The 26,212-nt window shown below is 35.9% G+C and overlaps 1 protein-coding gene across 1 annotated transcript in view; it reads left to right on the plus strand.

The window, feature by feature from the left end:
• Positions 1-26,212, plus strand: part of CDK14 (cyclin dependent kinase 14) — a 520,730-nt gene that overhangs the window by 318,682 nt on the left and 175,836 nt on the right. The window contains exon 9 of the mRNA XM_054692320.1: positions 23,914-24,034. Coding sequence (XP_054548295.1) covers positions 23,914-24,034 — 121 coding nt within the window. The remainder of the gene's footprint in view (positions 1-23,913; positions 24,035-26,212) is intronic.

Here is a 26,212-nt window from a genome sequence, read left to right on the forward strand (position 1 = left end):
CTTTTATTGTAATAGATAAACATAGGAAGTTAGAATTTCTTTTTTGTTGTTGTTGTGATGAAAGAAGAAAGTACTGGAAAATTAGTAAAAAGCAATTCATAAGTGATGATGTGTATTGCTTTGAAATTTTAGGTACGTATCTGGAAGGTATTCTATGTTTATTGCATAGTATAAAAATAACCTTGATGTGTATAATCAAGTCTAAAATAATACAACTTTTTTGCAGAAGTACTTAAAAATAGGGCATCTTTCTATTAAATATCTGTCAAGCTATTTGAAGTGCTAAATTTTATATACTTTTTTATTGAAGTAACTGCCTTATAACATTATGTAAACTTTAGGTATTCATCATTATATATCAACATCTGTATATGCTATTTTAAGTTCACCACTAAAATCCAGGTCTGTCCTTATACAATTGAGCCTTTTTTAATATTTTATTTTATATAATTCTTACATCATTTTTCATTTTTGCACAATGTATACTTTTTCATTTTGGTTATATTTCCCATACAATTGCACCTCCCCCCCATTTTGACCCTAATCCTTCTTCTCCTCACCCCTGCCCCACCCCCATAGTGTGTCTCTGGTTTATAGTTGCTTGTTGATTTTGATTTTTACTTTGTATTAATTAGTCTTTTTCCTGGACCCTTATTTAGGTTTTCTAAATTCCTGCTATGAGTGAGACCATCCGGTATTTTTCTTTTTCTTTCTGACTTATTTCGCTGAGCATGATCCCTTCTAGCTCCATCTATGTTGCTGCAAACTGCATGTGTTTATCTTTTTTCATTGCTGAGTAATATTCCATGTGTGTATGTACCATATCTTCTTGATCCAGTCATCTATTTTTGGGCATTTGGGTTGTTTCCATAGCTTAGCTATTACAAAAAAGTGCTGCTATAAAAATAGAGGTGCAGGTGCCCTGTTCATGAGACTCTTTTACTCCTCCTGTAACCACAGTTTCATCTTGTGGTCTTTGTAGTCTTTATTTTTGTTTTATTAAGCTCATTCATTTTGTTTCTTTTTGTACCATATGTTAATAAAATCATTGTGTTTATATTTCCCCATTTGAGTTATTTTGCTAAGCATAATACCTCTAAGTTCATCCATGCTATTGCAAAGGTCAGAATCTCCTTTTTTATAGCCAAGTTGTATTCCATCATGCATATCCATGTCTTCTTTATTAGGTCATCTATTGATAGACATTTAGGTTGTTTCCAATTCTTGGCTTTTGTAAATAATGCTTCAATAAATATGTTAACATTGTGCTTATTAGTAAGTGACATTAAATTATCATTAGGAGTATTCATGTCTCTAGAGTCATATAGACTATTTGTAACTTACTTAATACACACGTATGGTTAGTTCCTGAAACACGTGAAAAGGTAAAAGCACTAACCAAATGACCAATACAGAGGTCAAAGTAACACAAAGATGACCTTGTGTCAGCTGAGCACGATGTCCCTGTCATGAAGGCAAGAGGAACCAGAATACCATTTCTCATTAAATCATGAAACTCTGGAACTAGAACATGAGTCTTAAGGAATTGCAAGAAATAATACAAAGAGTGTTTGTCATAGTAGACTTTTAGAAAGCCTCACTGGAAAGTGAAGTTGGAATGGAGCCTCCATAATTTATGAATTAGAAGGAACTACCCTCTTTATTATATTCCTGAAAGAAAATTAAAGCATCGAAAAGCCCTGCGGGCAGAGGGTGGCTGAATTCCCTTAAACAGTGTTCCGCTTAAGAGACAGCAGTGCTGGGCAGTAACTGAAAGAAAATGCCCTTGATGCTTTCAGCTGGGAGGAATTACCTTTAGACAGGTGGAAACAAACACAACTCACAAGTTCAGAGCAGGTGGAGCGGTGACATATTTGCTAAGTGGCAACATTTAAATCTAAAAGAGAAAACGTATTACAAGGAAGCAAATAAACCCCAAAATAGTAAAAAGGAAAACTGAAGTACAGTATCCCAGGTGGTTACACTCTGGATTCTGGAGCCAGATGCCTGAGTTTGATTTCTGCCTCTACTTTACAAATTGTGTGTCCTGGGGTGAGTCACTGCACCTCTCTGTGTCTTAATTTAACTGTTTGAAAATGAGAATGAACATAGTAGTACTGGGCATCTCACAAATTTGGTAGAAAAATTACATAATACCTGTTCATCATTTAAGGACGGTGTCTGGTTAATAGACAGTCCACATAAATGTCCTGTTTATTATCATCGCATTAAGATTCAGGGGTAGTCAAAATGCTGTTTCTTTTTAATGAGATTTTCAAAAGTGAGAGATGTCTTCATGCTTTCCAGAACAAGGATATGAAGTGGAATGTTGTGGTTCGTTCATTCAACAGCTTTTTGATGAAAGCTACTCTATACCCCGCACTGTGCTTACATCTGGGTAGAGTGGTGTTCAGTTCTTTCAGTGCTACTCTAAGCTTTCTTTATAGTCTTCTGTCACTATTTTCAATATCAGTTTTTGTGTTATACAGAGATGCCCTAGTTGCTGTTGAATATTTTTAAATGGCCTGATATTTAAATTATCATAATATATATTGGATTTTTGGAAATTGCCTTTAAAATTGCCTCTATTTTAAAATATAATTTCTGAGATTCTGGTAAGAAAAATAATTATCTACACATCAACCTGAAAAGGTTTCTGTTGCCTATAATAAAGATTTACAAATATTTCTATCACAATGCCACTCAGTTTGTTTACCCTGGCAAAGGGATTAAAGGTAATTTAATAAGAGAGAATCATTCTTGTGATACAATTTTTAAGATAGATTTGTAACACATCATTCTTTGAGAATAAAATTATTCTTCGTATTAATTTTTTTAGGAGGCAGAACACTTTAACTAACCAAGAAGCCACTGGTATTATATATTTCCCTCTCATAAACAACAACAAGTGCTTCTGCCAAATACTCCTTTTATTTTTATTTTATTGAGATATGATGACAAAATTTTCATTAGGAGAAAGCTGTGAGGTTAAAATAAAATTTTTGTGAACCACAAGAAAGTTCTATCCTAGTGAAAGATGATTATATCCTAGTGCACACTCTAATAAAGAAATGAGTAAACTCTGGACTGGTCTGATCACTGCTTCTGTATATTGTCAGTGTTTGTGGTCTCTTAAGAGTATATCCTCCTACAGGAATTACTTTTACATTGTCAGGCAATGCACAAATCTAAATGGAGAGTGACATATTGATTTCTAAGAGCTCTGGAAAACACTGAAAATAGTTTATCTGAAAACAACATAGGATCATTATAACTAGTCTTTTGGGATTTTTGCAGCAGTTTTTTTTTTTTTTTAATTAGTTTGATGTCAAGGTTTATTTGACCAGGACATAAAATCTCAAGGGAAAAAATATACAACTAGAAATATGCTTAAATTAAGTGATACACTTGTAATTTTCAAAAAGGTTATGCATAGATTATCAGAATGAATAATTTAACATAGTGTTACACTGTAAATTCCTTAGCAAATTCATGTATCAAGAATTTTGTAGCATATATGCTTTATTTCAATAAAAATACTAGTATCCTACATTTCATTAGCCTTAGCTATGAAACTTAGTCAATTCTTAAAATTTTGGGAATTGCTTATTTGTGAGTGATCTGATCATGAGATATGGCCATGATCTCCTGCATATAGGCACCTGTGCTGTACAGTATTGAAACAAAAGATGAACAGTTTGTCTAATGCAAGATTATAGACATCGTCTAGACTGCATTGTCTGAAAGCATTCTTATTTTTAAACATTGACTCCAACATTTGGAAGCATTATAGTAGTTGAATCATTGAAACATTTGTTCTGAAGCAGTTGACATTAGATTGCTTTTAGGAAATGAAATTGATTCAAATTTCAGTCATTTCTAATAATAATAATTATAACAGCTTTTTGTAGTTCATGAAATGATTTCATAAATCTGATTTTGTTTTACTCATAACCCTGTGATGTAGGATATATAGGCTTCATTGTCCCCTTTTAAATATGAGAACATTGATTTATACTTGTAATATTAGCTCAACTTGGGCATCAGATTGACCAATATTTTAACATTGACATTTGTGTTGAGTCTATAGGCCTGAAAGTAATTCATTTTGAAATCACCTTCTTTGACATTTTTAAAATATCATTGAAGAGTATTGAAAAAGATACTTGACTTTCATTATTATCGGTGATCTTTTAAATATGAAAATTATAGATAAATGTTTTGCTAGATAGCACTTCATCAGTCGGAATCACTATACATGGGCTCTTTGATCTTCCAATTAGCGGAGAAATTTATCAGAAATTTGAAATTGTCTTTGAATTACAGAATGAATGCCAGAATCAACAGAACACTTTTACCTACCAACTCTTCAGGGTCCTCTATAAATTAAAAGCACAAACATTGTCACCTTGCCTGTTCATTACCAAAACAAAAAAAATTCTAGAAATCAGGAAGATGCTAATGAAAAACAAAAACAAAACTCAAAACCTTAATTTGAAGTGACATGTGACACCAAGCAGGTGTTTCCCACTTCACTTCCTCTCCCTGCTACCCTCCCCACGCCCAGCTCTCTGTCACTGTTGGTGCGGGTAGTAGGGGACATGTGTCATGGATGTGAGAAGGGACTGAAAGGAAAGAAAGAATGAGAACTATTGTTTTGTCTTTTTCTTAGCTATAAAGTGTTTTGTTAAGAAACACAAGTGCACAATTTATTTTCCTCATAAATATCCCATGCTTAGTGTATTTAGAGAGATGAAAACCCAGTAGATTATAAGATATTGGAAGTAAAACTTTTTCATCCTTTTAGCATTTCTGGAGGGAGCCAGACAATTCCTTCCAATTAGTTTGATGGCTATTGCCGGCTTTGAACTCTTATCCTGCCATCTTTTTACAAGGCATTCTGAGCCAGCTTTTGCTAGTTATTTATTTCCTTTGTCTTTTTTTTTAAGAGAAAAAGCCAAGAAAGAAATTTAATAACTTGTATATCTTCTGTATACATGGGAGAGACCCAGCATCACTAACTCCTTATTTCTTTTACTGCGTGTATAAACCCAAAAAGATATTTTTAAAATTGTGGTCCATCCTCAAAATTAAAAAATGTTCCTTGGTCAAATCAATTTAGAATAAGCTGTATGTGTGTCTTCTCCACTCTCCCTATCCAGTGGAGAGCCACAATGTATATAGCTAGTGATTAAATCCCTTTGAGCTTTCTGCAGTTAAAATAAAACCTGACATTGAATCACCCAGATTTATTTTATTAAAGACAGCTGTTTGACTATGTGGGAGCTAAGTTGAAATATTGGTGTATTAGTTTTCGTTGCCATGTAGCAAGTAACCACAAACTAAGCTGCTTAAAACAACACACACTTATTCACTGTTTCTGCAGGTCAAAAATCTGGGCATGGCTGAGCTGGGTGCTTCTGCTTCTAGGTCTCTCAAAAGACTGCAATCTTATTTTCATCTGAAGATTCTGCTGGGCAGGATCTATCCAAACTCATATAGTTGTTGACAGAATTCAGTTCCTTACAGTCTATTGGGCTGAGGGCCTCACTTCCAAGTCAGCTCTGGGAACTAACCACTCTCTTCAACATAGTTACTTGCTCCATCAAAACATGCAAACCAAGGTCCATAAAGAGAGTCTGCAGCTCAGAATTTACAGTTTTAGGGAATCTGAATCATAGAATGATAACCTAGCACCTTTGCCATATTCTGTTTTTAAGGAATATTTAACAGCTCCCACCCGTAATCAAAGGGAAGGGATTCCAGAAAAGCATGAATACCAGGAGGTTGGGATTCAGGGTAAATACTTTAGAATCTGCCATCCAGTGTTAGTATAAAAGTATTGTCCGATTATCCCATGATCAATGTGCTGTAATGATACAATTTTCTACAAAAAATAGCAATTATTTAACTGAGCCTGTAAAACATTATGCTAGGGTATAAAAATGCATAAAGAATATTGGTATTGGGCCTCCCTGGTGGCACAGCAGTTGAGCGCTCAGTTGCGAAGCTGCCAGCAGCTTCTGCAGCGCCGGTTCCATCCCAGGCTGCTCCCCGACCACCGGAGGAGGGTCCCACATGGCACACAGACCTCTCCTGCCGCCCGCTGCTCCCCTAAGCAGTGTACTTCGGTCCTTCTTCCTGCTCTGCTCCCTGCTCTGGCTCTGGTGAATTCTCTCACCCTCCCGCGCTTCTGACTGTACACAATGCTTGTATAAATAAATAAATAAATAAATAAATCTTAAAAAAAAAAAAAGAATATTGGTATTGGTGATGATGACAAAGGTGCTAAATGGCGATAAGCAAACCTTATTAAGTGGGTACTTGTGTCAGACACTGGCATGAGGACTTCACCTGTAGAATGTTACTTAATCCCCTTATAAACCTTCTTTTCCAGATTATAGAATAGAAGCCTGAGAATTAGCTAAGTTATTCTATAGTGTGTTCTCAAGCAGCTGACTGAGAAAATAGACAATCTATTACACTACTTGTAATATTTTCCAATAGATGACTTCTCTGTACAAAGTGAGAGGCCAAAAAAGGTACCATGCTTTTTCTTGGGAAACTTAGAGGGGATGATATAAAGAAGTCTTTTCAAAAGATGAGTAGGGTTTTATGAAGCTTCTGAGCCAAAGATAGGGACAAGGCCCTGGATTAGTAAATATAGGTAGGTTTATATGATGGTAATATTTATAATCACAATACAAGCAACATGAAAAAAGATAGAGCTTCATTGTTTAGAAATGGCAGAGATGTTGGCAGATATATGGGCAACAAAGTAAATTAAATGTCTGTCAGCAGATACCAACTATTTGTTTTTTTTTTTTTTTTAATTTTTATTTACTTATCCTGAACCTCTTTCCAAAATGGGCCCAAAGCAGCTGCTGAGCTGATGGTCCACCTACTTATTCTTACTTAGTCTGTAGGCAATTCTAGGCCAACTTGTTTCCCTCTACCACTTGTCCCCCATTCCACTTTTTATTTTTCAGTCCTTCCTTTGGTTATGTGTGCCTGCAAAGGTACTTGGTGCCACCACCAGGGAAACCTTGGGACTGGAGGGTTTTAGGACTCATTTCTCTGATCTCTTATAGCCAGAACTTGCTGCCAATCAAGCAGGACCTGAGTGTGATCTTGGATGGGCCACACATGCACAGATGGGCCTTGGGAGAGATAAGGGGGCTGAGCTAGGTGTCTGTAACATATAGGTGCCATGCAGAGTGTGTTAATTTAGCTCCAGTAGCCAAAGCAGTGAGAATAAGTCCTCGTCCAGTCTACCAGTCCCCTGGGCTAGAAGTGGAGTGAAGGCAAGGCTCATGGCAAAACACTTCTGGTGAAAAACTTTGAGGAAATCCCTCCCTTGGGCAGAGAAGGCAGCAGGAAAGATGGGCTCAGGATTTTTTCTTTTAAAGATTTAATTATTTATGCATACAAGAACTGGGGTGTAGGCCATATGTCTGTGGGGTGAGAGAATTCACCAGAGACAGAGTAGGGAGCAGAACAGGAGGATCTACTGAAATACACTGCTGAGGGGAGTAGTGGGTGAGACAGGAAAGGCCTGATATGCCATATGGGTCACCTCCCTGGCCAAGTATGAGTTTGGGCATCGAACTCATGCCATAGTGGTTGGCAATAGCTTGATAGTGCTGAGACTTTAACTCTGCACCACCAGGGAGGCCCAGGGCTAAGGATTTTTAGCAGTAAAGCTTAATAAAAAGAACATGATAACAGGAGTGACAAGTCCTAATTCTTGTTCTAATGTTTTGTCATTAATTAGCTGTTTGACCTTGGACTAGTGACTTAAGCAATTTTGTTTTCTGTAAATTAAATAAACTGGATTCAATGATCGTTAAGCTTTATATTCCAGGTTTCAGTATTTTTTAATGTCTCTTAAAAATTCTCTTTACTTTGTTCTCTAACGTATGTTTATACAGGTTGTGATCATCTCTTTAAAAATAGTTTGGGTATCTTAAAAGTAAACTTTTAATTGGCCCATTCTAGCCTTATCTAGAATGGAGATTTTACCTTTCTTAAAGCAGTCATTTAAGTGACTGTAACTGGGTAATACGGAAAAGAAGGATGAAGAAGATCTAATGCTTTCAGAGAGTATCAATTTTGAAAGTAAATTCAAGACAAATCCTGAAGACAATTTTTATATTAAATCAAAAGAAAATACCTAATATTTTCCTTTTTTTTCTGTACATATTTAGTGTTCTAACCATAGAAGATAAGATAGGAATGCTAAGGGGGAAAAAATCTAAAAATATTTATTTATAATATTGTGAACCTAGCCACAGTAACTATTTGAAAAATACTTTCAGTTCTTTGATTGCATACATGTCTCCACACACTGACAGTTATATTATTGATGACATGGATTCTGTTGTATCAGTAACATATCAGTAAGATTTTCAAATTTCATTTTATATTAGCTTTACAATTATAAATACTATTTGTTCTTTGTTTCAAGGTAGGTGATGTTGATAGTCATAAAGAAGAATATAAGCATTGCAAGTTTCCTACAGTCCCTTGTTAGCATACCTCATAGTCTTTTCTATATACTTAACATAATGACATCTTTTCTTAAAAAATGGTAGCTTGCTTTTTTGTTTAACAGCACAAACTTTGTTTTTTGAGGTCATATGACTATTAATTTGGTGAATTTTATTACTGAATTTATTACCAGTTTATCACCAAATGAAGTTCATAGGTAAAATGGAGATTTCTAAGAGATACCAGAATGCAGTAGGAAATGGACATGCAGATGGAAAATACGTTTCTATCAAATAGTCACAGACTTTTATTGAAATCCCAGCATGAATCTGTCCTTTGCTTCCTTTTATCTCAAGATACATAAAACGTACTACTTAGATTTTTAATAAAGAGAAACTTTTGTGCAGGAAGATTGGATGTTCTCCTGTATTAATGCTATTTCTCTTTTACTCCTTTGAACTTACTGTAGTGATTAGATTCTTTTAGCAGATTTGCTCAAGCTCGTTAAATGGTCATTATTTTAACATTCAATATGTATCCAAAGGTGAATAATTCTTTAAACCCTTTGATTCTGAAACTACAGCTTGGGTGCTGTCTGGAAGAGAATGGACTTCTTTATAAAATAATTACTGCTCATTGATCTCCAACTTCCTGGTGCATGGATGAATATTATCTGGCATCCAAATGAAATAATTTTCAAAATTGTAATATGTAAGGCATTATAAATAATAAAATTAAGTATAATTTTTCATGATTTTATATGTTTTATAATTTATAGCACAAACTATAGAAACATTCCTTTCAGAAATCACATAGATTCAAGTCCTTAGCCTATTTTCTTTATTATGTTCTGTTTTTCAATTTTAATATTTTGTTATTCAAATACAGCAATGACATGAATGTATTTCCAATTGTTATTTTGTAGTGTTTTCGTTGCATCATATTTTACACATGATGAGACTTTAAACAGTAATTTGATGAGCTTGATAAATGTATACAGTGCTAAAACCACCTTCACAATCAAGTTGTAGGCCACTTTATCACCTCAGAAAGATCTCTTGTTCCCTATAGCAGTCAAGTAAACATTACCTTGTAACTTATAAGTGAGTGAAGTGTAAAGTTGCCATATTTTAAGATAATCAGATTTATAAAAACTGATGGATGTGTAAATAATATCTTTTAAAAAAGCATGGCATTTTGTTTTGAACATTAATTCTTTTGAAATTTATTTTTAAAAATGTATACTGCACTTGTTCACAACATTTGATGTAATGTCATCTTTAAAGGCATGTGATAGATTCAGAGTATCTACTGCCCTTGAAGCTTTCATGCTCATGGGCATGAATGCCCATGGATTTTAATAAACAATCATGATTTCAAAGGCTTATTTTTGATTAACTTCCAAAAATATATTTCAGGTATAGTTTCCTCTTTGGGCTCTTTTAGAAATATTTAGCGAAGGAAACAGTAAGATCAATAAAAGAATGGATAGTGTAGTAGACAGCATTTCATGATACTGAAACACAAATTTAGTTTGAAGAAAATTTCTAAATCTGAAGTATCTTCAGTTGCTCTGTAAGATTTTAAGCAAAGCTTTATTGGAGAAATTAAATGCCTTGACAAGATATTTGGACTGACAAGATAGGAATATTTAAACTATATTTAACTGATTCTGAAAAGATGTTTATCAAAAGTTAGGTTTCTGTCTGTAATTCTTAAACGAAAAAGACAGTTCTCTTGTATAGTGTGAGATGAGTTTACATTTCATTGCTGACAGCTCTTTTAAAACCATTGCAGTCTTCTCGGGAACACTCTTGGTCCTGCAAAACTTAGCATGTGTGATGTTTGCTGACAAGTGAGGATAAACAGATTGTCAACTACTGATTCTGAGTTCAAACTTCTCAAAATCTAACTAAGTATATTCTTACACCCATTAGCCTTTGGTTATTTACAGCCGCATGCCTTCATATTATTAAGTTTGATGTAGAACTAAAACCTTCATTGTATGAATAGTAAAAAAAAAAATATTTCTTTAATTCCAGCTGCTTGGGAATCTATTATAAATATTAGATTTTCAAGGCAAGTTTTCCTTCAAGGACGATTTTTTTTTAAATACATGTGTTTATTTATTTTTATTTTTTTTTACTATGTGACAGTCTTTATACATGTGGGTTTTTTTGTTTTTTTCTATTTTTATTTTTTTATTACTATTGTACCTTTATTATTTTTTTAATTTTATTTTTATATTCCCCATACAATTGCAACCCCCTTATTTTGACCCCAATCACTCCTTTCCCCGCTTCCCACCCCCCCGAGAGTGTCTCTGGTTCATAGTTGTTTGTTGATTTTGATATTTTCTTTCTTATAGTTATTCTTTTTCCTGCTCCCTTGTTTAAGTTTTCTAGATTCCTGTTATGAGTGAGACCATTCAGTATTTTTCTTTTTCTGTCTGGCTTATTTCACTGAGCATGATCCCTTCTAGCTCCATCCATGTTGCTGCAAATTGTATGTGTTTATCTTTTTTGGATGCTGAGTAATATTCCATGGTGTATATGTACCACATCTAGGAAGATTTTTTTTTTTTAATTTCAAATTAACCTGATAATTCAAATTGCTCATGCAAGTTTATTCTAAGTCCTAGTTGCTAAACTGTTTATTATACTGACAAGCCTGAGCTTTAGAAGACATCTTGGTTATAGTGGTGAGAATATTTAAATAATAGTTTATTTTTGCTTGTTTCACCCAATCATTAACTCATTGCTGCCAGTCATCAGTTTCCCTGCATCAGAAAAACCTGATATTTATAACCTATGGCTGTTTTAAAACCCACTCTAAAGAAGTATGCTGGAAGGGCCTCCCCAGTGGCGCAGCAGTTGAGCGCTGGGCTGTGAAGCTGCCCACAGCCTCTGCAGCGCCGGTTGGATCCCTGGCCGCCAAGGGTCCCATATGATGCCCAGAGCTCCCCTGCCCTGCCCGCTGCTCCCCTCAGCAGTGTATTTCATCATTCTGCCTGCTCTGCTCCCTGCTCTGGCTCTGGTGAATTCTCTCACCTTCCCGCACGTCTGACTGTACCCAGTGCTTGTATAAATAAATAAATAAGTCTTTAAAAGAAAATTTAAAAAAAATAAAGAAGTATGCTGGATTCTTAGGGAGGTGGCAGAGAAGGGCTTGCTGAGATGGCACAGGTCTGGGAAATGACTTATTTGACCCTTTTAATTTTTCTTCTTTTAATAACATATTTTATTTTTTATAGTAGGTAATGTCCACACAAAACTAGACATTTTTTTAAAAGAGTACAGAATGGGAGTTTTGTAAAAAGTAAGTTTCCTTCCCCCTCCAGCTTCCTTGATCCTTACCCTGGTTTCTTGTCTTTTCCCAGAGATATACCATGCAGGTAGAAACACTACATTTTTTTTTTTTTTAAGATTTATTTATTTATACAAGCACTGGGTACAGTCAGAAGCGCGGGAGGGTGAGAGAATTCACCAGAGCCAGAATGGGGAGCAGAACAGGCAGACTGATGAAATATACTGCTGAGGGGAGCAGCGGGCGGCAGGAGAGGTCTGTGCGCCATGTGGGACCCTCGCCAGCAGCCAGGGATCGAACCAGCGCTGCAGAGGCTGTGGGCAGCTTCGCAGCCCAGCGCTCAACCGCTGCGCCACCAGGGGAGGCCCAGAAACACTACATTTTTAATGGAAATAGTACATATCATGCCCACTGATCTTTATTTTATTTTTTCCCTTGACAATATTTTACAATTGGTTCCATATTAGTACAAGTAATTTTACTGGCCTCGTTGGTTACATATTATAGCTGTATGATAATTTAGCTAGTTTTCTCCTGGAGTTTAAAGTGATTGTTAGTCTTTTGCTACAAGCAATGTCATAATAACTATTCATGCATGTACATTTTTGTGTGTATAAATATAAGATAAACATGGAGAATAAAGTTGGAATTGAGCACTCTCTGAAATATACAGGGGCAGCACAGTGAGCACATTATTTATTCTAGGCTCTGTGCTGGTCCTGGGGACTTTTCAAGAATGAGACATGGCCTTTGCCTTAAGTAGATTAGGGTCCCTCTTCAGTTACTGCAGTGCTCCAAGGTAAAGTGCTATGTGACAAGTAAAAGCACAGTTGAATCTTTGGGATGTCCTTGACAAGGAAAAATGGCCTTGGACCTTGAATCAGGGAAGAATTTGAGGATGGATTGGAATTAGAATTAGGTATGGGAACTGGCAGAGAAGGGCATGTGTGGAGGGTGCTTGGCAACATGTGTGCATCAGAGTGCTTGCTGGGAGCGCTGTCTCTGCCCCATGGCTTTCTTCACCCCTTTTGTGACTTGCCAGGCCCTCTTCTGACTGAGACCTTTGGCATTTGATGTGTCCTCTGCCCTAATATTTCCCTTAGAATTCATTGCATCTTGATCCCTTTCCAGTGATGCCCACAGACCCCTAGGGCTCCTTTGCTTGGACCCTGGCTATTTGCCCAAGAGCTGAAGGTGTTGTCCTCTTTTGTTAGAAAGTGGTGCCTCATGCTGAGGCCTGCACTCTCCTCCTCTTCTTCATGTCACCACAAGTGCCACTAGAGATGTGTCCTTATGCCACAGCTGCCTCATCCCTGGTGTCTTGCATTGCCAAGGGCTTTCTGGCCTCCTTTGCTATCTGCCTTCCCTTAGGTGGCTACAATGCAGCCAACATTAACTGTCATTTCTAGATTTTATGCAGGTTGAACACTTGGAGTAGGGCAGGGGCAGCACAGGGATACCATAGGACATTGTTCCAGGCGCTCCACCCAGAATTTCTATAGAGGTCTCTCTGCAGTGTGTGTGGGAAAAGGTCCTCTCTGTCTCCTGCTCATCTCTGCCTAAAATTGGCTGCTCCCTCCTCAAAGTGAGTGCACCCAGCTATGCTATGTAGAATTTAGGTTCAGGGCTCCAGAAAGGCAGATTCCCTCCTTGTGAGATTCTAAGCTTCTGAGTGGTCTAATTTGAGATCTGGGATCCACCTTCCTTCCCTCAATCTCAGCTGGTGGTTCTGCCCTTCAACTGCATCAGACATCCATAGCATATAATATTTAGAACTAGAACATAACCAACAGTCCACTATACTCCTGGTGAAAAATAGATCTAAATGTCCCAACAAGTTTGGTGTTGTTGGTCCTGTGCTTTGTAGGGTAAAGAATAACTCTTGCCAAACCCTATCTTCAGGCCTCTGAGATCCTAAAAATCTCTGATCAAGAACTGGGGTAGCATGGATGTGTTCTTCAAGGCAGGAGACAGCTTTCTCAAACCACAGAGCCTCAGAAACCTATTAGCGCTGCCAAAACATGCACCCAGTTTACATTAAACCCTTTGCTCTGTTTGAAGTATCAAAATGCAAGTTAATTTCACAGATTACCCCAGAAGAGTGGGTACGAGCTTGCTTTACATTTATATAACAGAAATTGCCATTGAGTTGATTTTCCTAGAACAAAGGAACAGTCAGCCTCAAAGGTAAATTCAGGTCTCTTCCTTCAGTAAATTGCACAGCTGAAGGCTTTGAAATGAGTATTTTTGTACCTCTGCTCGCTAAGGGTTTTTTTTTTTTGTTTTTTTTTTCCTTTTCTTTTTAAGGAAAAGAAAAACCTCTCACTTATGGGCACACTTTTTACTATGCTTTAGGTAACTCCATGAGAGGCAATTAATTTATCTTGCAGGATCAGAGATGACCTATATTGTCATAGTTAGGCTTTAAGCTGGTGTAACACATGTGAGTATTACACTATCATAGGTGGGGTCCTAGTAAGCAGAAGAAAATTGATCTCTTATCTGAATGTGCTTTACACTTGCTAAATTTTGTCCGAATACTTTTACTGAATAATCAGTATTATGTCAGGATGCCGAAAGACTGGGGAGTGGTAAGTGGTTAAGTGATGGAACAAGCATAAAAAAATGATCTTTGCTCATAGTGGAGGAACATAATATATAGCCGGAGAGATAAACAGAGATAAATATGAGTAAAGCAATTTTATATGCTCACCATCAAGTGAAGTGAATAGAGAATGAGATGTAACAGAAAATTTTGAAGAAGAACTTGATTAATTCTTGAGGTTTCATTTATCTACATTTAAAAAATCATATTAGATAAGGTTTCAAAAGTCATGGAATTTCTTAGAAAAGTAGGTTCAACGCGTATTATTAAGTGCCAGTCACTGTATAGCAATAGTCACATTTGATACCTTTTTTTCATTTTTGTTTAACATATATGTGCTCTTCATAAAAGAATTTAAGTATTTCATGTATGTTTTGGGTTTACTTTTTGATGATACTGCAGGCAGGGTTACAGATGTGAAATCCCTCTAAGCTTTCAGTAATGGAGAGACTTTAATATCCCAGAAGGATTAAAAGAAAAATTGGTTCTGAGAAGATTCACCAGTGACAGAGTGGGGAGCAGAACAGGCAGAATTACTGAAATACAATCCTGAGGGAAGCAGTGGGCGAGACAGGAGAGGTCTGCTGTGCCATATGTGGGTTTGCTCCCTGGTCGGGGATCAAACTCAGGCCATCAGAGTGATAGGCCCTGAGACTTAATCTCTAGGCCACCAGTTCAGCTCCCCAGGAGTTGTGTCCTTTCAAGAGAGGATGTAGCCACTGCCAATTCCCTGCCCAGCTGGCAGGATCAGGGGAACAAATATGCTGACCTCACTTCTCCCCATCCCTCTTATCTTTGGTCAGGGCAATTCCTACTGCTCCAAACCAATTTGAGGGCAGGAAGCCAAGGGCCCTGTAATTACAGACCCATTAAGTTCAACCTCTGGGGAACAGAGAATGAATGGGTAGAAGCTGGAGGGATGAGAGAGTGAGTGGAGTTAGAAAGAGAATGCATCAGAAAGGGCAAATAGAGACTATCCAGAGTATCCAGCAGTTATTAAATACATTCACAGATGGAGCAGCAGAAACTGAGCTGGGATAAGTCACTTGCCCCAAATCGCACAGCTTGTAAGTGGTGGACTCATCTTACCCCACGCAGGTAAGTAACACTTACACACTACACGGAGTGGAAAAGACAAAACAAGGGCACATATAATGGCTAGGAGACAAATTAGGAGTTCTTTGAACACCCAAAAGAGTAAGCTGGAGGCAGTGGCAGTGAAGATAGACCTAAGGGAAATGGCTTAGAAGCAGTGGAGACAGAATAGATTGAACTTTGAACTTCAATTTTCTTCTCACTTAAAAAGTAATGATAATATTATGCACAATGCAGACTTTCTTAGACCCTTGTCAGTATGATCCTCTGTGATATATATTTATCTCATGGAAAGAATGTATTTTTGAAAATATTCTCCAAATGCCCAAATACTTGGAGACTTGAAGCTTATTTATTTCTTTTGTTTACCTTTGTGATTCTTAACTCTAATTTCAGGTTAACCAAAATTGTCACCAGGTGTCATAGAACATGTTTTAAAATCATCAAAATAAAGTAATCATGTGCATGTCTTTTGTAGATATTTTCATTTAATTATAATGTCTGGAATCCTATATTGAGCACACTATCAACACCCCAAAATATAACGACTTCTGCTCAAATGGCATGAGAGAAAAAGACAAAACTAGACACATAGGAGAAAATATTTCAGAAAAACTGGGCAAGAACCACAAAAATAAAAAAAAAATTGCAGTGATTCCGCATGACTCAAACCTTTCTCCCTTGAATTGGCTCAATAATTTCTATCTGTTTCTCTTCAAGTTATCAGTCTTCTAACCAACAGCTCCTTATCCAGAACTATTTTTCCACCAAATTTCAATGTAGAACAAACAAACAAAGCAGCAGATGAGAACTGTTCTCATTTTAGCAACCAGATCCTAACTTGAAGGTTCCTTGAACTTTTGCTATCAAATTTCTCATTTCCTTGAGGACTTTTTGTCTGATTACTCTCTGAGGCTCTCTGGACAGGGTCAGTCATTTTTTCAGGTTGCTCTAAGTTTTAGAACCTCGCTCTACTAAAAGCAACTATGTTTTCTCCTCACCGGCCCTACCTCCCCGTCCTCACCTCACCCCTACTTCTCCCTCCCTCACCACACTAACCATTCACCATTCTGGACTTTGGACCCACTCCTGTCTGCGCCACTGCCCAGCTAGCCCAGACACATGTTCCAGTCCTCCTGGGGAGGCATGGTGGCACTGCCCCTAAGTTCAAATTCTGACATGACTGTGTGACCTGGGTTAGCTGGTGTCCTTTCTGTTAAAGTTGGGAAACTAATAATAGTACTATATTGATAGTACTGTATTTTAGGTCATTGAAATGATTAAATAATATAATAAATTTAAAACCCTTAGCATATCTAGTAGATTATAATTGCTCAATAAGTTCTCATCAGTTCTACCTCTGTTTTATATGCACTAGCATATTCACTAATTTTTGTATTTTAGTATTATCTATAGTAAAACCTGATAAGAATGTTACTCCTCTCCCCTTAAATTTTTTACTTGATTTAAAAGACGGAAATGGAAGTGATTTTCACATTATTTTCCCACAGAAATTCTCAAATTTCTTATTTCTCTTAAAATTAAAAAAAAATGCCATTTGAAAGCATATATGGTCACTTCAACATTACGTTTGCATGATAATTTTATCTTTATAGAATGAATGGCTTCATTCTCAGCAAGTGCAAAGCATACCTCTGGTATAATATATAACTTTTCTTAACTTATTTGAACTTGTGACTACTAAATAAATTATCTCTTTAACACAGATAAGTACTTGGTAATGTTTTGGATCTATATTAAAACATATGTATAAGTATATTGTCTAAATGTTCTGAGTATCATGTCTTGGAGTCTTATGAATTCAGTAGGTTTTACATTTATTTTTTAAAAATTAGAGATAAATCATGGATGTGGAATTTCATTAAACTTTCCAATTTAGTCAGGCTATGAAATTTATTTTCTATATTGTGTTGTCATCTCATATTGGAATAATGACTACGAGTTTCATTAACTGAGAAGCACAAACTAGAAAACGAAATGTAAACCAGTGAACTCTGAAAATGATGATATATCCACAAATACAGTATTGAAAATGATTTTGTGTTCTTTGCTAATGCAGATGTGCTGTGATGGGGTCATTGAGGTGGAATTACTTACTTAACGGGCTTTTTAAAAAAGAACTTGAGCGTATATGATCTTCATACATCTACGAATAAAGTTTTAAGTAATATTTTCTCGGATTCACTAAATTTTAGTGCCTGGATGGGCCTTAGAGTTTCCTCAGTCTAGCCAATGGATCAGCAAACTTTGTTGGATACCAAATATTGTAGCGTTATGGGTCATGCAGTTTCTGTCAACTGTTTTGCTCTTAAACATAAAAGTTACCATAGATAATAAGAGAGCAAATGGGAATGATGGTGTACCAGTAAAATTTATTTATGAATATAGATAGCCAGCTTACAGCCACGGTCCGCTGATTCTGATCTTAACACTTTATTTTCCAAATAATAGAACCAAAGCAAGAGAACTGAAATGACTTAATCATGGAGATTCAACTAACTGGTTAGTGTTAGAACTACTTATCAGGCTTAGTTTGTTCATATCATGGGTCTTCCATTATCTGAAAGCTAATGCTCCGACAACAAAAGCATGTATGTTTCTTGTATGGTATTCAGCCAAAGAATTCTGACTTAACAGCTTTACGAGGTTTAACAATTTTATTTAAACCAATATAGTTAATGATTTGAATATTTCCTCTCATGTTTAGAATGTCTACATTAAAATGTTATGATAATTTTTGTTACTTAAAAGATAGATAAAAGTATGTGCCCTTTAGGATACACATAATAAGGCATATTTATTTGATTAAAAAATGCAAAGATAATTAAAGTGGAGCAAAATAAATAGTGCTTTCACATGTTTAAATATCTCCTGGACATTTAAAAATTTTATTGGAATTTATTTTCAAAATTACTCTTTGTTGAACATTGCCAACAAATGCCAGTCTCAACATTTTTAAGAGATTTGGTATCCTGCAAAAAGTCGTTTCTGTTTAAGTCGAAATCTGGACCGAAAAAAAAAAACAAGCATGTTTCATTTAAAGGAAAGAATATTGATCGAGGTAATTGGAGGATGTCCAATTTTCATAGTGATTATGAAGGAAGATTGGACATTTAAATTTTTTATCATTCACATTGAGTAATGTTCCAATTAAATTTTAATTTTCAATAAATTCCAATAAATATAAATAATTGATTGTATAAAATGTATATTGATAACTGCTTGCTATAGACAGACTTGAGGCTAGTGTAATAATCCAGCAAGAGTTGATAAGGCAGGAGGAGGAAGGAAAGATCAGGAGGAGGAAGAAAACAGGGAAATGATGAGGTAAAATCCACTGAATTTTGTAAGTGAAAGGAGCTGATAATAAAATAGTACTCTGGCTTTGGTGAATGGTTGGATGATTATGTCTAGTGGTGAGTTATAGAATGTTGGAGGAGATGGTACTGTTTGGAGAATTGGGAACAGGAAAAATATTTAAGATTAGACATTTTTCATTTATAAAACTAAAGTTTTTAGTGAAGATTGGTAGTAGATGTGTACTAGGGATTAAAAGCATAAAAATGGCAACTGAAGTCATGGGAATAATTATAAATATGATCATCTAGAGAAATTTTGTCAAGTGCAAAGAGGTTAAAGACCAGAACTCTGGAGAACATCAGAACAAAATACTTTTTTGTTTTGTTGTGCTTGAAGCTTGTTTATAATACACTCTCAGAGCAGCAATAAGGAAGCTTCAAGCAGCTAGTGCACAACAGAAGATGTGTGATATAAATTCTCTAGGAAGGAGAGGACTCCATTAAACATTATTATGGGGCCTCCCCTGGTGGCGCAGCAGTTGAGCGCTGGGCTGCGAGGCTGCCCGCAGCCTCTGCAGTGCCAGTTCGTTCCCCGGCCGCCGGCGAGGGTCCCACAAAAAAAAAAAAAAAAAAAAACATTATTATGAAAAAAGAAATTCCTAGTCATCTCCCAAGACTGGTTTGGAGAAGAAATATAAAAGCCTTCCTCTACCCTTTCTGCCCGTGGATCAGAGAAGTCTTTCCCTTTCCAGCCTAATGGCAGGATGATAAAATATTACTGAAGCATTTCAAGTCTGTTTGGAATCAGGTTGTGAAGAAAGGAGTCCCTCTATTGGAAGTATTGATTATATGATTAACTAAGGGCAAGATACTCTTGTTTAGTTTGGGGAATTAGGAGTGGTGAGAGAGGTGTGGGAGTTGCTCTAATGTGAAAACAAAAGCACTACTGATTAGCACAAAATAGTGGCACATCCTTTGTAAAGAATGAAAAGGCAGAGGGTACTCCTGCATATTGTATTTTTGTTGACTTTTCTAAGAGTTCCATTTAATAAGAAAAACATCAATGTTGCCATTTCTTTCTCAATTCCTTGATGAAAACAGAGACATAGGAATGACCATTCCTAAACCCCATTCCCTAAGTTCAGCAGTTTTCTCCATGGAGGTGGAGAGGTTTATTCAAGTCCACAGCCAGTTTTATCACCTGTAATAAGGATGCACTGAATTTGAAAGAATCATTGAAGGTACATAGAACATACAATCTAACATATATTTGCATACAAATAAAAGGTTTTCACTGTTTTGGGATCCTAAAATAGTTTTCTAGTAAAATGCATTTTCTCCTGCACTCATGGCATATTACTTATTCCCTGATTGAGCAGTGCACATGGCTGTAGGGATTTGTCGTTGGGATTTTGTTGAATGTCTGCAGCACATCCTCGTAGCTCTGTCTAGTGGGGAATTAGATAGACCCGAATTTAAAGCCCACGAAGAGTATGAGCGGTGTCAAAATCTTTTTAGGTGAGAAATCACTGATAGATGACAGTTAAAACATGACATTAGTCACAGTTGCCTGCAGAACATACTCATTTGAGAAAGCTCTGGTTTGAATATATAGCCCTACACAAAATGAGCATCTAAGGGGTGGATAGGCAAACAGCCCAGAATGAGATCAACTCACTCCAGTTAATTCTGTGTCTGAAAAGGCAATGTAGTAAAGACAAATGAAAGAGAGTGGTCAACAGTGTTCAGTGCAGCTGAGAGACCAAAGGAAATGTCTGAGGAATCTCCATTTGTTGACCTGCTTAGAGCAAATGTTGGAAGCACCCTCTTGTGATTTATTCTGCATGCCTGCCAGATGTTGGATTTTAGAGAATTATGAAAGGGGAATTCTTTCATTTGGGTAAGAGGTTAACTATAAAGGCTTCTTAAATTTTCTGGAAATTTAAGACTCTGTTATGGTAACTGGTATAGGGCCACCCAACTTTGAATCTTCACCAGTAGACCTTGAATTGCAGGGTTGTTTATTTACTCTCGGGTCTTTAATGACTTAAAAAAGGCAGCTCCTTCAGTTTGGATACTCTGAATTGATATACAAGGCATTTTAAGTGCCCATAGAAACATGTACGCTTCCTATGCACACTCAATCAAAACATCAGTGTGCAAATAACTTGTACTCATCTACTTAGCATTTCACTTTGCTTTTTGACTTTTAATTCAAACTAAACATTAATGTAAGAAGTTTTGATAATAACCCATGAACTTCATCCTTTTTAAAAGATGGTGTAGTTCTCTTCCTGTAGTGTAACCATAGCAACTGACAAGGAACAGAGAAAGAAAGCTTTCACACATGCTGTGCTAATTAATCCTGTCCTACAGTTTTCCTTCAGCTGGAAGATGCAGTTTAATAAATTTTGCATGAGTAAGCGTGTTTTGATGCATGAACTGTGTGAATACATAGCAATATCTTTACCAAAAATATTTATTAAATATGTAGTTATATTCCTACCTCAAGGTGTGTTTTCTTCTCTTATGTGTTTTTCTTTTTGATTCATTGTTTTAATAATTTGTTCCTTTCTTGAAAAGTTTTAGGCTTTATCTTTCTAATGGTAGGAGGTATTTTTAGGGTGAAAGCATTTTATTTATCAATACACAGGATAATCTCCACAGAAAATGTTTATTAAATTGATGGTCTATATTACAGTAACATGATGGAAGAGTTTTTCTCGAGCAGTGAAGTGTGTATCTTAAAAATATAATATTCTTCAATGAGTATCACAAATACAGTTAAACAATTTTTACAAATTGTGTTAACACATGAAAGACTCAGATACTGAAAACTCATTTTCACTCTTCTTTTGGGAAGTTTTGTGGCCCCTGTAAGTGGAGTTTTTAAGTAGTCCTTGACCTAGGCATATGGGGAGGAGGGAAAAAAGTAGACAAAGCCTTTTCTGTTCATATTTTCCAGAAATATTGAGCCACTTTTGCAAACTCATATTCCAAGTGAACATAATTAGTGTGAAATTACATATAATTATTTAGATTTATACAATTGCTAGGTTATTTTGAAGTCTTCTTTAAAAAGTAGGAATATCACAATGTTTTATAACAAGGCTGTCTTCTAAGCTGTCAGAGAAAATCTCAGATTTTTTTCATTCTCCTATCCCCTGGCCTCACTTTCTGTCAACAAGGCCTCAGGAAAACCAAGGAAATCCAGAATGAATTTTTTTTTTTTTTTTTGCATTGCATTTGACTTGACAACAGCATATGGAACAAGTCAGAACCTATTTTGGGACTTGTACTTAGCTCTTTAGTCTCTGTAGAAGCGTAGTTGTTTGAGAATTAAACCTTTTGATATATTTACTAAATTTGGAAACATTTTACCATCCTGATTGTTCTATCTGTTATTCAGTTTTGCCTGAATTGATGTAAGATAATACCTGGAAGAAAAAATAAATAGATATTATTATGGTAATTGAATATCAAAAATAGCTATTTTATTCTTGTTAAGAAAAGTTTAGGACCACATATGTGTATGTATGTTTATGTGTGTATAAACTATACATTTTAACATGCCATACTGATAAACATTAACCAATATAGTATGCCATTGTATTATCAAAGCTTTGTTGTTGAAAAAATTGAGTTATTTTAACTGTGTTTGAATTAATTAGAAATTCTTTGTCTGACCAGATGTCTAATTTTTAAATTTGCAGATAATGTAAGAAACTGGGTATCAAGTGTTTTAATACATAGGAAAAAATCATGTTTCTAAGTACTATAAAATTTAAATAATCAGAACATAAAGTGAAGAGGAGATGGTAACTTTACTGTGAAAATGTTGTGTGTATTGATCATTGCATTAATAAACATTGCTTTACACTTGTCAGAATATACCCAGATAGAAATCTATCACACAAGGACTTTTTTTGCTTTAAGAAAATCTATGGGTTTTGTGATTTTTAAAAGAATTATGTATTTGTAGCAGAAAATTTGGGAAACACTTAGAAAAACTTATTAAAATAAAAAACTGGATAATCACATATTTCAAAGCTAGCCACTAAAAACATTCAAATATATTTTCTGCTAATCTCTTTTCTATGTATTTATTTATTTATTTAAGATTTATTTACTTTTATACAAGAACTGGGGTACAGGCCAGATGTGCAGGAGGGTGAGAGGATTCACTGGAGACAGAGCGGGGAACAGAACAGGCAGATTAAAGAAATACACTGCTGAGGGGAGCAGCTGGTGAGACAGGAGAGGTCTGCTTCGCCATGTGGGATTCTCGCTGGCCGGCCAGGATCAAACCCGCACTGCAGAGGCTGTGGACAGCTTCATAGTGCGGCGCTCAACCGCCTGCGCCACCAGGGAGGCCCCATGTAATTATTTATGATGGAAGTCAAACTGGATATAATTTTAACATTATTTGGAACATTCCCCTAGTTTTTAAAAAATTCTTAGAAAACATGATTAATATTTCATGAGATTTATTTCACTATTTCTTTTTAGTTATATAGGTGGCTTTCAGATGAACTTCTTGAATATATATTGACTAGTTGGCGTTTGACAGAACTCTGAAACCATGAGTTTGGGAATAATCCTCTGAGAAAAGTACCATATTCTCTTCTTTCAAATTCACAATACACATTAGAAAAATGAAGGGCACTGAGGAGTGTAGCAGTATGGAGACCTGTTTAAATTTTTAAAACATCATTTTTCTCCCAGCTATCTGACCTTGAAACTCTTTCTCATGACACTTATTTCTAATTTTCAGAAGTAGATTTCCAGGAAAAATTCTTTGGACTGTGAGGAGCTTTCTAAGCTTCTGTGTAATATCTAAAAGTTAATGAATTACTTATTAACTCCCCTGATATTTTATTAAATTTACAATGCTTTATTAGGAAATGTAAATGATTTATTGGTTACGTATATGAAACAGCAGACTACAATATGCATTCCCTATCCTTTCTAGTAACCTTGACATTGGATTCATAATTCTGTATTACAGTATCACGTTTGACCTTTTACAGTTGTGAACATTCAAATTTAAATTCTCTTGTTCTATTAATGCACATTTTTATTTTGTTTATCCCACAGGTCTTGCAAGAGCAAAATCCGTCCCTAGCCACACATACTCCAATGAAGTGGTTACCTTGTGGTACAGGCCTCCAGATGTTCTCTTGGGCTCAACAGAATATTCCACCTGCCTTGACATGTGGTGAGAAATACAAGCTTTACGCTATCTAATCTATCTGTAGTACTCCGTCTGGGTCAAGCCTATGCAAACATGCTAACAGTTTGAATGAAGATTAATGGTGCAGGATATTTGCCTGTGTGTGACAACCCTGCTGCATTTTTTGAAAACAAGATTGGAAATGTGTCCTAATCAGAGACTCCCTTGGAAGTGGTGTCTGGCAATGGCTCTTGATGGACCAGAGCAGAGACATTTTTCTAACTGTCAACATAGTGATTTTTCAAAGGGACTTAATTTCTGGCCTTATAACAAGGAAGTTGGTACTTCTATAACATTAAGGATTGGAAGTAGGTGGAAAAATATTTAAATTCAAAGCTAATCTCAGAGTGGTCTGAACATTTTGCTGTGATTGCTAAGCACTAAATTCAGTTGCAATTTACCTTTTTTTGGTTACATTTCCTAGCCTTTTTTTTTTTTGACAGTTGTTTGCATTGTTTTTCCCCAAGGCTAGGAGGGAATTTGGTAAGAATAGATATTTTGATCATTAGTTGTATTGGAGGAAAATTTTGGAAATAAAGATCAATGAATGCATCAGGTTATCACTTACTACCTTTCTCTTTCCCCTCCTGCTCTTTGCCTTATAGTGGAGAGTTGGCTATGCAAATCATTACCCATTTATTCTTGAATTATGCATAATTTCTCTCTGTTTTTTGAGTATGGAAATTTTAGGTTGTTTCAGGAAGGTCAGTTAAGGATTCTGCTAATAAAACATAGTTTCAAAATATTTGTTACTTGGAACCAGTTTTGTCTGAGTGCTTGGCTGCACGGTTAAGACTCTACCCTCAAAATTCAGAGACACTGTATTTTATATACTAGTGGCTTTTTCCTCACAAACCTGTAAAAGTGGTCGTTAAAGGATAAAGAGCTACATGAATTGTGACTTGGATCTGTTTCTGGCATGTAGTTTTTGATCTCCAGTCTTTGCCTCTCCCAACTCACCTCCTATCGTTTCCTCTGTGTGTATTGTGTGTGTGGTGTGCTCATTCTCTTGAGGAAAAACTGCTTTCTGCTAATTTGCTTTACCCAGAGACATAATGGCAACATGAGAAGAGGACTGTTATTTAAGTGGAAGAGAAGAAAACTGTTACAAAATAGTAGACCCCAAAGCCCTGTTGTCTGTCTGCCAAAAATACTCATTGCCAAAAATAGATAGTCAGTGTGTTATGTTGAACAGTTTTCCCATGTTTATTGGCTCTCCATTTCCAGGCCCTAAAATCTGACTTATGTCTATGCTATGCCTGTCATTCTGAATCTGATTTTATTACAAGTCATTTTCTAATTTTGTTATTATACTATAAGTCTGATAAAATATATGTATTTTTCCAGTTAGTGAGAAGTTCACAGGACACTGATTTTTGCATAATCAATGGCAGTGATACTGGGTACTTTAGAAGCTTCAAAGACCTAGAAATGGGACTGTAATTGAGTGATGGCTCAGCTGCACTGAAGAAAAGTGCAAATATTAACCCGTGGACAATAGCAGAGGCAGGTGGCAGTGGTTTCGGGCTATTTTTACAGTTCGTTTACCATCCTGGGGCAGTAGGGTAGTAACTAAAAACTAACGATCCCTACACACTGTTACACTTTCCAGTTTTCTGTTTAAATAGCCACAGGCAATAAAAATATTAATGAAGACATATCTGCATTAATGTTAGAGAAAGTGATGGGAATCAGAGTTTGCCATGCTGTTATGGTTTACTGCTCTAAGTCTTCCAACACCGGGCAATGTGTGAATATACTGTGTGATATGATAACTTCTCAAGAAAGATAGTTTTTGATACCTTTGTCTCCCTTCGTGAAGGAGAATTTAAGCAGAGGAATCATATTGGACAAAGTCTGGTATATAACTTTCCTTAACTCTTGGATTTTATAACCCTTTGAAAGTCAAGGCATAGGGAATATCTTTAAGCTTCTAAACCAAATAGGCTTATTACCAAATGTGAAAACCACATTAAGAGATGCGCAAATGTGAAAAGCAGCTTATCTGTTTAGTTCCTTCCAAATCAGGGAGCTCTGCTGTAGGTCATTGCTCTAAATAAACTTTATATTCCTTTGTAGAATCTTATAAACATGTTTACAGCTGTGTTTGTTTTCTAAAGCAGAAGGTTACTTGGGATCATCTTAAGGGATTAATTTTTAACA

This window comes from Talpa occidentalis, unplaced genomic scaffold, assembly GCF_014898055.3.
Source record: "Talpa occidentalis isolate TD23 unplaced genomic scaffold, MPIMG_talOcc4v2.1, whole genome shotgun sequence".
Classification (NCBI taxonomy): domain Eukaryota; kingdom Metazoa; phylum Chordata; class Mammalia; order Eulipotyphla; family Talpidae; genus Talpa; species Talpa occidentalis.